Source organism: Canis lupus, chromosome 10 (genome assembly GCF_011100685.1).
Source record: "Canis lupus familiaris isolate Mischka breed German Shepherd chromosome 10, alternate assembly UU_Cfam_GSD_1.0, whole genome shotgun sequence".
NCBI classification, from domain to species: Eukaryota; Metazoa; Chordata; class Mammalia; order Carnivora; family Canidae; genus Canis; species Canis lupus.
The window spans coordinates 39,380,606-39,393,901 of NC_049231.1; the positions used below are offsets into that span (position 1 = coordinate 39,380,606).

The following is a 13,296-nucleotide window of genomic DNA, read 5'->3' on the forward strand; positions in this document are numbered from 1 at the left end:
ATTCATTTTCATTGTATTGCTAAGGCAGTTAGACAAATAACATGGTTGCAGGTAAGAGACTACCTTAAAACTTGGGAGGTGATGTTGAGCTGGGTCTCATTGCACGTCTGAGTATGTGAGTATGTAGTGATGTATGAGTATGTATATACTTGACTTCATAATATTTCATTCAATCTAAGATATTACAGATTTAAGATGCCCCATCATGCATCTTATACAAAGGAAAAAATGTTGATCATTATAGTTTACATTAATTGTAAAATGAATCCAGTTGTCAAATGTTAAAACTGAAAAAACTCAGAATTCACAAAATATGGCATAAACAAACATGCTGATGCTGAATACTCTAATCTGACCCACTGGTCTGTCAGAATACTGCACCACTGCCATCATTTGATTAAAATAAGCTTTTTGCTGCATTTTGATAGCTGGTAGGGTGTTTCCTACATTATTCTTATTTCTCTTTAAAAAATGTCTTGCTGCTTCTTGAACATTTACTCTCTCAAATAAAGTGCAGAAGTTTTTTCCAAAAGTCCTAGCGGGACTTTGATAAAAAATTTATTACAGTTATTAATAGTTTTTAAAGAAGCAACCTTGCAGTATCTTTCCTTAGAGGAACATGAAATCTTTTCTCTAGCTGTTAGAGTTTCACTTATGAGCTTTAAGTTTTAGTAATTTTCTACATAAAACTCTTGCATATTTTTATAAGTTTTATCTGTATTTTTGTTTTTCTTGACACTGCCCTCATTTAATTATTTTCTATAAAATTAACTTTATTACACAATATATACCCTTCTTTCACTACTTTTTCAACAGACTTTTTTAACAGTTCACAGCAGAGTTGAGAGTAAAGTAGAGATTTCCTATATACCATCTTTGCCCCCACATATGCATAGCCACCTCCCCTACCCTTGTGGTACTTTTGTTATAAGTGATGAAACTACTCTGGCACATCATTATCACTCTAAGTCCAGAGTTCACATTACGGTTTACTTGTGCTGCATACTTGGTGGGTTTGGATCCATCACTATAATATCACAGAGTAGTTTCAGAGCCCTAAGAATCCTGTGTTCGGAGTGCCTGGGTGGCTCAGTGGTTGAGCATCTGCCTTCAGCTCAGGTTGGATACCAGGGAAGTACCACATCAGGCTCCTCACAGAGAGCCTGCTTCTCCCTCTACCTGTGTCTCTGCCTCTGTGTCTCTCATGAATAAATAAAATCTTAAAAAAAAAAAAAAAAAAAAAAAGAATTCTCTGTGTTCCACCTACTCCCCTTCACCGCTGGCAACCACTAATGTTTCCACTGCTTCCATAGTTTAGCCTTTTCCAGAATGTCATATACTTAGAACCATAAGGTAGGTACCCATTGCAGATTGGCTTCTTTCACTTGGTCATTTGCATTTAAGTCTCTTCCCTGTCTTCTCATGGCTTGATAGCACCTTTCTTTCTAGTGCTAAAGAATATTCCACTGTCTATTGATACCACAGTTTAATTACCCATTCATATGCCAAAGGACACCTTGGTTACTTCCAAGTTTCGGCAATAATGAACAGAGCTGCTATAAACATCTGTCTGCAGGTTTCTGTGTGGATTTAAGAGTTCAATCCCTCTGGATAAATACCAAGGAACACAAATGCTGGATTGTATAGAAGAGTATGTTTAGAAATCGCCAAACTATCTTTCCAAGTGTTTGTAGCATTTTTGCATTTCCATCAGTGATGAATGAGAACTCCTGTTGATCAACATCCTTGGACAATTTGGTGGTATCAGTGTTGTGGATTTTGGCCATTCTAATAGGTGTGTAGTGGTATCTCACTGTTGCTTTAATTGGTATTTCCCTGATGTGAAGCATCTTTTCATATGCTTGTTTGCCATGTATACACGTTCTGTGGTATCTAATAAGAACTTCGGCCAATTTTTAAATTGGTCACTGGTTTTCTCACTGTTGAGTTTAAGAGTTCCTTGTGTATTTTGGATAACAGTCTTTTATCAGGTATGCCTTTTCCAAATATTTTCTACAACCTGTGGCTTGTCTTTTCATTCTCTTGACAGTGTCTTTCTCACAGCAGAAAGTTTTAATTTTAATGAAATCCAGCTTCTCCTTTGGTGTTGTATATAAAAAGCCATGGCCAAACCCAAGGTCTTCTGGGTTATTAATTATTGATTCAATTTCTTTAATTGATATAGGCCTATTCAAATTGTCTATTTCTGCTGTAAGTTGTGGCAGATTGTATCTAATCTACAAGGAATTGGTCCACTTCACGTAGGTTATCAAATCTATAGGCACAGAGTTGTTCACAGTATTCCTTGATTATCCTTTTAATGTCTCTGGGATCTGCAGCGGTATCCCCTCTTTCATTTCTGGTACTAGTAATCTGTGTCCTTGCTCCTTTCTTTCAAGTAGGACACTAGAGGCTCATCGATTTTACTGATAAAATAAAACTGACATATAAAATCTATTATCAAAGAACCAGCTTTTGTTGATTTTCTCCACTGCTTTCCTGTTTTTAACTTCACTGACTTTTGCTGTAATTTTTATCAATTCTTTCTTCTACTTCCTTTGGATTTAATTTGCTCTTCTTTGTCTAGTTTCCTAAGATGGAAGCTTAGATAAGTGATTTCAGATAGTCTTTTCTACTACACACATTCAATGCTATAAATTTCCCTCTGAACGCTTCTTTGCTCACTCTTTTTATAAAGATTAAATATTAGAATTCACTTGCCAGAGGCAAAGCTGAAGTTTATTGTTCTAAACTCTTTCAGTACATTTACCTATGTCTATCTACTGAAATACAGAGGACTGTCTGCATGTTTTTTAAAAACACAAATGGTATTAGGCTGTATTTACTTCCTATAGATTATTTGTTTTCCCCTCCCCCAAAATTCATTTTGGAACCTAATCCCTGATGTGCTGGTATTTTGGTGTGGGGCCTTTGGGAGGTGATCAGGTCATAGGGGCAAAGCCCTCATAAACAGGATGAGTGACTTCACAGAAGGAACCCCAGAGATCCTGGGTCCCTTCACCATGTGAGGACACAGGGAAAGATAGTGGTCTATGAGCCAAGAAGTAGGCTCTCACCTGGTGTCTTGATTTTGGACTTTCCAGCCTCTAGGACTAGGAAAAATAAATTTCTGGGGTTTATACACCACCCAGTGTATGGTAGCTTGAATGGACTAAGACAACACTACACCATTTTCACTTCCTTTTCTCACCTAACAGCGTGTCTTATCTGTACTAATACAACTAGAACTACTTCTTTCTTTTTTTTGGAGAGCAAGAGGTGAGAGAGACAGGGTGCACACGGTGAGCAAGCATCAATGAGTCTGGGCAGGGAGTAGGGGCAGAGGGAGAGGGAGAGGGAGAATCTTAAGTAGGCTCCAGTATCAGTGCAGAGCCCAACACAAGGCTGGATCTCAAAACTCTGAGATCATGGCCTAAACTGAAATTAAGAGTCAGACACTTAAAAAAGACTAAGCCACTCAGGCACCCCTGGAACTACCTCTCTTGATCATCAGTATACTACTCTATAGTAGAATTCTCTGATGGTTTAGTTAGCTACCCTAAATTTTTGCTGATATATAATATTTACAATTTTTAATCTGATAAGTGATAATGACCACCTGTCATTTTAATAGAACACTGTTTCTGATCTGATAATTTCCTATGTTTACTACTTGTATTTTCGTTTATGAATAACCTACTTTGTTGGATACTTAACTGACTGTGCCCCTGTTGCTTTTTAAATTTATGCTTTTTCCCAAAGAGAATTTGAATTTTAAAATAGATTATTTATTGATCTTTGTCCTCTGCATTTTTGTATGACTTAAGGGTATAACATTATCCATTATTTGACAGTTATATGTTTATCCTCCAACTAGCCATTTTATTAAATTCTATTTTAGAATGTAAATTTCTTAATTCCAAAATCATAATGAACTTTTAAGGAATGGTAGTGGTACCACCTGGGCTGCCCTATTCAAATTCTTTAGAGCCTTATTTAACAGCTTTTCCTATGAACATCTCAATGTTAAATGCATGGTACAAAAAGGCTCATCATGGTCGTCAAATCCATTTAAAAGATATTAGATTCCATTAATATAAATTAACATTCTTGTCTCATCAAACCACTCTTCAACTTCCTCGAATTCTATTTCATCTAGTGTTAGGTGCTATTCCTTGTGTGTGTCATCAATCTGGTATATATCTTTGTTTTTTCTGATATTTTTATCACTTGTCTTAAACAATGGAGCAGGATTTTTATGTTAACTCAATCTGGAAGCTTCTATCTTTTAAGAAAGGAAGTAACAGCACTTTACAACAATTATAAACTATTCAAATCTAAATTTCACTGATATTTCTTAACACGAAAATTAGTTTGTCACATGTTTACAAAGTACAAAATTGGTAGGTAGGTGGCAAAAAATATTTTGCTAATTCTAAAGGAATCCCGTCTAAATACAGTTAACTACAATGTAATAAAATCCTACGATACTAACATAGTTCCAAAAAAACAGGAGCATTTTGCAGGGATGTCTAGGAGTTTCAGTTGTTACATTCCAGCTGATAGTAATAAACTTCTAAGAAGCTGGTATGATTTGAAAGAAATAGTTTCAGAGGGGCAGATGTACAATAGATGCAACTAGTAGATAGAGATACACAAAGAGAAGACATGTAAATGAGGAGCCTGTGAAGCTGAAAAATAGGGAAGCCACTAACAATAATTTTTTAAAAGTCAGTTATAACATTTACAGAAATCCACTAAATTTAAGTTTCTATGCCTTGTATATAGTTTTGTTTCAATAAGCCTGAGCTGCATCTTTAAAGTGACATACACTTGTAATACAGCCTTCATTTATTATCTCCCCAAGAGCTATCAACTGAAATGATATTATAGTTTATAATCAACTATGTCAAAGAATTCAGGAAAATATAAAACACAATACAGTTATGAAAAGACCCTTAATTTTTATAACAAGATTCAAAATAAAAGTTCAAAGAGTAAAATGGAGCAGCAGAATGGAAGCAGGCCTAGCTCTGGGGACGCCCATGTGGCTCAGCCTGTTAAACATCTACCTTCGGCTCGGGTCATGGTCCAAGGGTCCTGAGATCGAGCCCCACAATCAATCGCTCTACTCAGCGGGGTGTCTGCTTCTCCCTCTCCTCTTTGCCCTTCCTCATACTCTCTCTCAAATAAATAAATAAAATCTTAAAAAAAAAAAAAAAAGAATCCCTAGCTCTGAACACAGACTTAGCAGAAATATCAATGTAAAAACAAATACATTTTTTATTGAAATACCTGCTCTCTAATCAATCTCTACCAAATCGGCTCTAAAAGATACTGAGTAATGCTGCCTGCACAATGAGTATCTGTGGCTACCATGATCTTCTCTAGGATATCCACACATTTTGCTGCTGAGTTACATGCTTACTAAGAGTCAGCTGTGTCAATTCTCAAACCTGTTTATTACAATAGTACTTATTTCTATAATTACATGAATTAAGTATTACATAAACAGATGAAATAAGAGTGGAAACAGAAGAGAGAGTTTTTGCTTCTATGAAACTAGGTTAAATGCTTTTTAAAAACTGAAAGGCAAATTACTTAAAAAAAAAAAAAAGGTTTATTTCACTTCAGTGTGGCTAGAGGAAAAATCTGTAGAAATACAGAAACATTCTGCACTCAGATCTCTTAGGAACTTTAAGTTCTTTGCTCCACTGTGAGGAAACCAAAACTAAAAAAACTTTGATGATTCCTCAGTGACAGCAGGGGTATGCAAAATAAATAGGAAAAAGCAGATACCTACTCAAAGAAAAAAAAAAAATCCTCTACAATTGTAGCAAAAGATGAACATATATAAATTTATGCTGAATGTTTTTAAGAAGTAATTTCTAGCTTTAGTACTTTAAAAAAAATTTTTTAGTACTAAAAAAAAAAAATTGTTTTTCAAAATAGGCTTGACACCCAGTGTGGAGCCCAATGAGTGGCTTGAACTCATGACCCAGAGATTAAGACCTGAACTGAGATCAAGAGTTGGATGCTTAACCCACTGAGTCACCCAGGCCACCTCCTAGCTTTAGTACTTTTTAAATTACCAGACAACTACCACCAGTCCATACTGGCTAACAGGCTTTTAATGTAAATTAGGAAAGAGTAAATATATTATTTCCTTGAAAGCTTAAAGCCTGCTGTATGTTTCTGTCAAAATTTAATTTTACACATTTAAGAGACAAAGAGAAAATTTTAAAAGAAGCAAGGAAAACAGAAGGCTATGCAAGAACAATGGCTACCTGCTCATTAGAAACAGTGTGAGGCAAAAGACAATGGAATTATATCAATAAAGGAAAGACCAAAAAAGGGGGGGGGGGGGGAGGAACCTATATTCAGTGAAAATGCTTCCGAAATGAACAAAAATTTTAAATTTTCAAATAAAAAAAGGCAAATCAGTTTCCAGCAGATCTGTACCAAACTCAAAAAAGGCATGTTAGGGGATCCCTGGGTGGCGCAGCGGTTTGGCACCTGCCTTTGGCCCAGGGCGTGATCCTGGAGACCTGGGATCGAATCCCATGTCGGGCTCCCGGTGCATGCAGCCTGCTTCTCCCTCTGCCTGTGTCTCTGCCTCTCTCTCTCTCTCTCTGTGTGACTATCATAAAATAAAAAAAAAAAAAAAAAAAAAAAAAATTTAAAAATTAAAAAAAAAAAAAAGGCATGTTAGAATGCAAATAAATCAGTCTAATAGTACAGGCATAAACTCTATCCTGATCTAATTATGGTATTATTTAATTAAAAAGAAATAATTTGTAAATTCCAGTCATTTATTATTAGTTATAAAATATCACTGACTGACTTCACAACTGCCAAGATACAGGAATATGTCTCCACCTTTTGTGGGCAACTGCTAATATGTAATGTAACACTGTAACACTATAGTAAAGAAAGAACTGTTCATTCATTCTTGAGCAAACTCACCTCTTTGTTTTGGAAAAATCTGTTCAGGATGCTGTAAAATAAATTACAGTGCATTAGATAATTACTGTAAGATATTATAAATCTAAGTGAAATTTTAAAAAATATTAATGAAGATAACTACCTTCATTATTGGCCTGGCTTGCTTCTCAAACAAACCACTTGGAAAAAGGTAAGCAATAGCTTTCTGAAAATATACACAAAGGTTAATTAATGACTGTTATAAACACAAGTTAATGTTATGACAAACAGTTACTGAGTACTCAGTATCAAACTAAGGATATCAAACTAAGAATTTCATATACATTGTCTCATCTTATAATCCTTTAAATGGGTAATAAAATAACCACATATACATCCCCCCAAAGAAAAATTATTTGTAACTCTTAAACTGGTTATTAACAATTTCCAAGTGTCAGTTTCAAACATGAATATGACACCACAAATCTCTCTTTTTTAAAAGCAAATGGAGGTGTTCCTATACAACCTCCACAGTAATGTGCTCAAGAGCACCCCTTCTAACTTCTCTTTGGCAGTGCAAATATCAAAGACCGAATACTGAGAAGAGCAGGCTCCAAGCCTCATCCACCGTGACAGCCCTAACGTTTTTAGATGCTCTTTGAACTCTTCCCTAGGAAGTTGTGAGAGGTTTTTAAACTACATTTTTCCAACCAAGTTCTCTTAAATGTCTATTTCTCAATGGGGATGCTATTGGCATTTTGAGTGTGACAGCTCTGTTGCAGGCAGCCTTCCCCTTCTCCTATACTGCAGGGTGCTTAACACCCCTGGTCCTTCTCTACAATCAATGCCAGGAACATCCTAGTGCCTGTGAAAAATCTTGCCCCCACACATTGCCTAAAGCCCCTCACCTCCTAGTACTGCCACCAACTTGAGAACCACCGTGTAAGCCATGACAGCGTCTTCTCCAACACGCTCCTCACAATTAAAAGCAAACCATATGCATTTTCATTTCCCTTGCATGGTGTCAGATGAGACGTCTGTGGCCTTGGATCTTATTAGCACTACATCTGAACTCTGAAGGAACTGGTAGTTCATGTAAACACAGTGCTGCTCCTTTAGAGAGGCTGCTCTTTGGACAGGCCTTTCTGCCTTCCCACACAGTAAATGTGCTAGATCAGATTCCGCTGCTCAAAGTAGGGACCTACAACTTGGGGCTTATAAAATCAATTCTATTAGGGAGCCCATCTGTGTTTCTGGGTCAACCTCATTCTTCCATTCAGCCTTTGGGCAATAGAACGGACACTAAAGGAACCCTTAGATCAAACATCAGAGTGCTAATTTTGTGAACATTTTTTAAAAAAACAGGGACTCCTCTGCCTTCCTTCTCTGAGGGAGAAAAGGTGGACTTTTTAAGAAGTGATGTTGAGACAACTCATTGCCACTTGGAAAAAGATAAAAGTGGATGCAAGCCCAACAACGTACAGGAGAATAACCTGCAGATGGGGCAGACAGCTAAATAGCAGAAATCAAATCAAACAAGAACTACAAGAAAACATAGCATATTCCTTTATATAACCTATATCCCCACAGGCAAAACCAACATCATTACAGGTTATTCACCGATTTATAACAAAATTTAGAACACCGCCCCCCTCCCCAACAAGGTTGGTTGCATAAATGATGGCATATCCATCCCACTCTAGTCATTTTAAAGAAGACTGATAAAAGCAAGATGCAAAGGAAATGTACTTAGAGTGTGACCTTTGGTGTAAGAAAAGGAAGAAAACACAAACAGGAATAGGGGAAAATATACACAGGTTTCTTTCCACAAGGGAAAGTACAGTAGAAACTAATAAAAGTCATGCTTTATAAAGGAGTGTGTGGCAGCAGGGTGAGGGACACAGAGATGAGTAAAGCTTCCCTGGGCATGCCTTTAATTCAGCTTAACTTTGAAGCACGAATAGGTTGTACATATTAAAGACTAAAATTTTCAAAAGAAACTCTAAAATTTAATATAAACAAATAAACCTAATTTCTAATGACAAAAGAAAAACAGCAAAATCTTCAACTTTACTTGGAAGGTTTATGGCCAGTAACATTAATGTTAAAATTAATATTAAAATTCAGAAACATTTTGTGTATATTATACCATAAAGTAAATGAATGTATTAATTTCACGGTGACCAAAATGTTACTGTAGGAGAAGAGATACAAATATAAAAGAAGAAATGTAATGTTAAATTTGAATTGGACAAATCAATGCATACTTGTGATCTTTTAAAAATACTATTCCCTGGATTATTCCTACAATTTAAACGATAATACTTTTTAGTTCTGTCCCCTGAAGGAGCATAGAAGCAATGAAACTCTAGGAGCAATGAGTGGCCCCTAGCATCCAAATCTTGGTTTCTAAATACAATTTCCTAGTATATGCAACAGAGTATCTTAGAAAAATGGTTAATTCTAGGCCCAAGGCAGGGAAAGTACAAAATAAGTCTGAGACACCTTCCCATGCCAGAAAGCAAGAAAGTGTATGAAAGGACAGAGAAGCCTGCTTCAAGGAGCTCCCACTGGCCACACTTGGGACAATGTGAACATCAAAAAGAAAAGGCAATGCCTTATAATACACTCAATATGTACATGTTGAAGAATGTGCCTCTACAGACACACACACACTCTCTCTCACTCTCCAGGGTTCTGAGGTAGGAGGCAAAGAGAAAAGGAAAGCCTCTTTATGAAACAATACCTCTTTATGAAATAATACCCGTTAATAAAAGTAGTAGGAGGAATGGCAGAAGGAGAAAAATCACTGTTTTATAACTTCCAAAGTAAACATCAATTTCAGGAAAGCATCAGTAGTGGATGCCAAAGTCATCTTCTTAGCTACAAGAGGAAAAAGTTCCCTTTACAATGAAGAGGTCTACTGGTCACCACATTAAATAAGGGATCAGACATACAATCAATAGTGGGACAAACTCATTATGTACCTCCTGGTATGAAGGAATAAGAAGTATACAGAATCATGTAAGTATTACCCTTTATACATTCTAGATCTAATCACAAGGAAGCAAGTAGAAAGCCAGAATGTGGACAACTGCAGAAGCCAGACAAGTGGTCTGGATTCTACAAAAAAACTAGCCAGCTATAGAGACATCTTGGGGAAAACTGAGGAAATTTAAGTATAGACTATATAATACATGGCATTATAGAATTATTATAATTGTATTAAATATAATAGTGGTATCGTGGAAAAATGATATAAAGGATGTACGTATTTAGGGGTACATGCTGATATGTTTATTTAGGGGTTAGGTGTTATGCTATGTGCATTTTCAATGGCTCACTCAAACTTTTATATATACAGAGACAAGGGAAATGTGGCAAAATGCTAAAAACTGGCAAATCTACGTGAAAGATGTATATATGTGTGTGTGTTTGTATTCACTGAATATTCAAGTCTTCTGGAAATTTGAAAAATATTCAAGTCTTCTGGAAATTTGAAAAATAAAAAGCTGAGGAAAATGTTAAAAATTAAAAAGTCATTTAAATCTTTCCAAACCTAACCTGTCTCAGCAGGGCCACCATGAGCCTACAGCACCTGTGGACCAGATGGACATCAGGCCTGGTTCCCACAGTCAGACACAGTAGCCCCAAGGCTGGTCACACATCGTAGCCAAGAGGCTACTGACCCCAGGGCTTGCATAAGACTATTAGCGTGAACACTGAAGTACAACCTGCAGCCTGAGGTGAGCGTGCCAGAGTTATGGGGGATAGGGGACAGAGCTGCAACCAACTTTCAAGTCACATTCAAGCTGTCACTGGCATTCATCTTCAAATATAAAAATTACTAGTAACCTAGGTGAGAGTCCATGAGGGTAGTGAAAATGTAAAGGATTCTAGCCTGCAGTTAGATTTCTCATGAAAACTAAGATGCAGACAAGTCACCAGGAAGTTAACTGGTAGAACGTGAAAATAAAGCCTCGATTGCAAAGGCTGTCTAGGTCTTACAAATAAAAAACAAGTTAATAAAGAATTTGCTGGAAATTTCCTGATTTCCTAAAGGAATCCGGAAAAGTAGCACTGCCTCAAAAACAAAAACAAAACTTTTCAGCTAAGAATAAATTAACAGATATTTACTAATTCAGAATTCCTCACTATATTAAGTGATTATATTTTATTTATTTATTTTAGAGAGGGCATGCAATTGGGGCGGGGGGTGGGAAGAAGGGGAGGGTCAAGCTAACTTGGCACTGAGCATGACACAGAACTCAATACGATGACCCTGAGATCAAAATCTGAGCCAGACACAAGACAGATGCTTAACCAACTGAGCCACTCAGGCGCTCCTAAGTGAGAATAATAACACAACCAACTATACTGTATTGTACTATTTTATACTATACTACACACTATATACTCTATTACTAATTATTGATATGGCATATACAATGTACTACGCTTATATATTGTACCAAGTATTATTACATTTGTACCAAACTACATTAGTTTTGTACTAAGTACTATGGAAAAGGACCACAGAGCAAGATACCATGGTAGAGAAATAACCAAATCACAAATTCAGTAAAAACAATGAAAAACCAAGGATGGCAGAAAAAGGAACAAAGGAAGAAACAGCACATAAGGTAAACTTTTTTTTTTTTCAAAATCTGTATTATATCTTTTCTACCAGATTATGAGGAATATGCTTCCTAATTCCAGTGTTCTATTGGTCATACACTGGTTACTGTTTTCAACCAAAGAGAAGATACAAAACAGGAAAGTCACACTCCTGAGTGGTCTGTCATCTGTTCAGCAGACCTAACCTATTATTTCCATTTATCTCCTATGGGCACTCTAAATAGATTTCTTACAAGTTCTGAGGCAAATAGACCTGGATTTTATGAAAAAATAATTTTGTTGGCTTTCTGGGTCTGTATAACTTGTTTTAATAGTTGTTAAAACTCAAGTCAGTGAATATCGTTTGGAAAAAAATAGTACTCACAGGAAAAGAATTTTGAGTGTTAGGATGAAGTTGAGTAGCCCACTGATGTGTTCTGGGCACAGCATCATGTGCTGTACCACAGTAAAACCCTTACTTTCACTGCACTTCAGAATTCAGAACAGAGGGAGTGGTGAATGTGTAAATAACCTAAGACCCTTACTATGTCCTATAACCATAAAAATATCCTCTGGTAACACCATTCCCAGTGATTCTAACTTGTAAGGACATCAGCTTTATCTAGTTGTTGTGGGGATTAAATAAGGTACTGGCAAAAGTACAGCACCCAGTAGGCACTAGATAAATGTTAGCTATACAAAAATGTTCTATGTGAAATACTTCCTCACAGTATTTTAAGACTTAAAGTGGCAAAGCTAGAACTTGAACCTTCTGATATTTGATTTCTGAATGTGCTCTTCCCTGCTGAGGTTAGGGAACCAACCTAAGTCTCTCAGAAAACAGATTTACTTCTCCACTGGTATCAAGGACATTCAGCTATTTAGCAATAAAATTAGGAGAAAGCCCAACTGTGCTCAAAGGAAAAAACAGTGACCATTCACCGTGAATCAATTTTACTCAACAAATACTCATCACACCGAAGTTCTAGGTACTCTGCTAGTTTAGGAAGATATAGTTCCTGATCGTATTCTAGCAGTGGAGACAGAGTCACACATAATCTCAAATACGGGGGTCACTGTCACAGTGTATATTGCTTAGTAAAATATACCCAGGACCTGTGCTGGAACTATTTCTAGGTTACATGGCAGGAACTAAGGGAAGTGGTCACTTACTTTTCTCAACAATATTTTTCATCTGGCTCTTCTTAGCAGTTCTTGCCAAGTAAGGTTACCTTTACATTGTTTTCTTTGCCTACAATACCATTGTTCCATTTCTCCATTAAACATATTGTCTTCTGAGACCTAGATCAAATACCAGCCCTCCTGAGGGATCTCTCCTAACTTCCTGGGGGCTCTGTGATTTCCCCTCTTTGTCTATACCTACTGGGGCAATCTCCAGACTTGCCTCCGCCCTATCACCTCAAACAAACTGGAGAGACAGAGGTCTTAGGTGTCTCCAGACCCACACCATTTGGCCAGTCTATTCTCTCCCCCGTCCTTCCTGGCTTGAATTTCCATACTTCTTGCAGCAACCACAAAGGCTGATGCTCACCTTTCCTTTACATACGAATTCCTGCCCTATTTGTGAGCCACCTACACAAGACTCCTCATGTCATCCAGGCCAATAAGCCACCCTTAATTTCCATTCTTATTTCCGTTCTTAGAAGGACACACTCACTTCCTCAACTACCTCAATTCTTTCACCCACAGATTTCAATTTGGCCTCACAAGAATTCTGATCCTGCAATTTTGGCT

At 36.8% G+C, this 13,296-nt stretch overlaps 1 protein-coding gene across 1 annotated transcript in view; it reads right to left on the reverse strand.

The window, feature by feature from the left end:
• MRPS9 (mitochondrial ribosomal protein S9) overlaps window positions 1-13,296 on the reverse strand; it is a 63,449-nt gene that overhangs the window by 22,079 nt on the left and 28,074 nt on the right. Inside the window, exons 3-4 of the mRNA XM_038550897.1 lie at window positions 7,088-7,150; window positions 6,967-6,997 (exon numbers count right to left, since the gene is read on the reverse strand). Coding sequence (XP_038406825.1) covers window positions 6,967-6,997; window positions 7,088-7,150 — 94 coding nt within the window. The remainder of the gene's footprint in view (window positions 1-6,966; window positions 6,998-7,087; window positions 7,151-13,296) is intronic.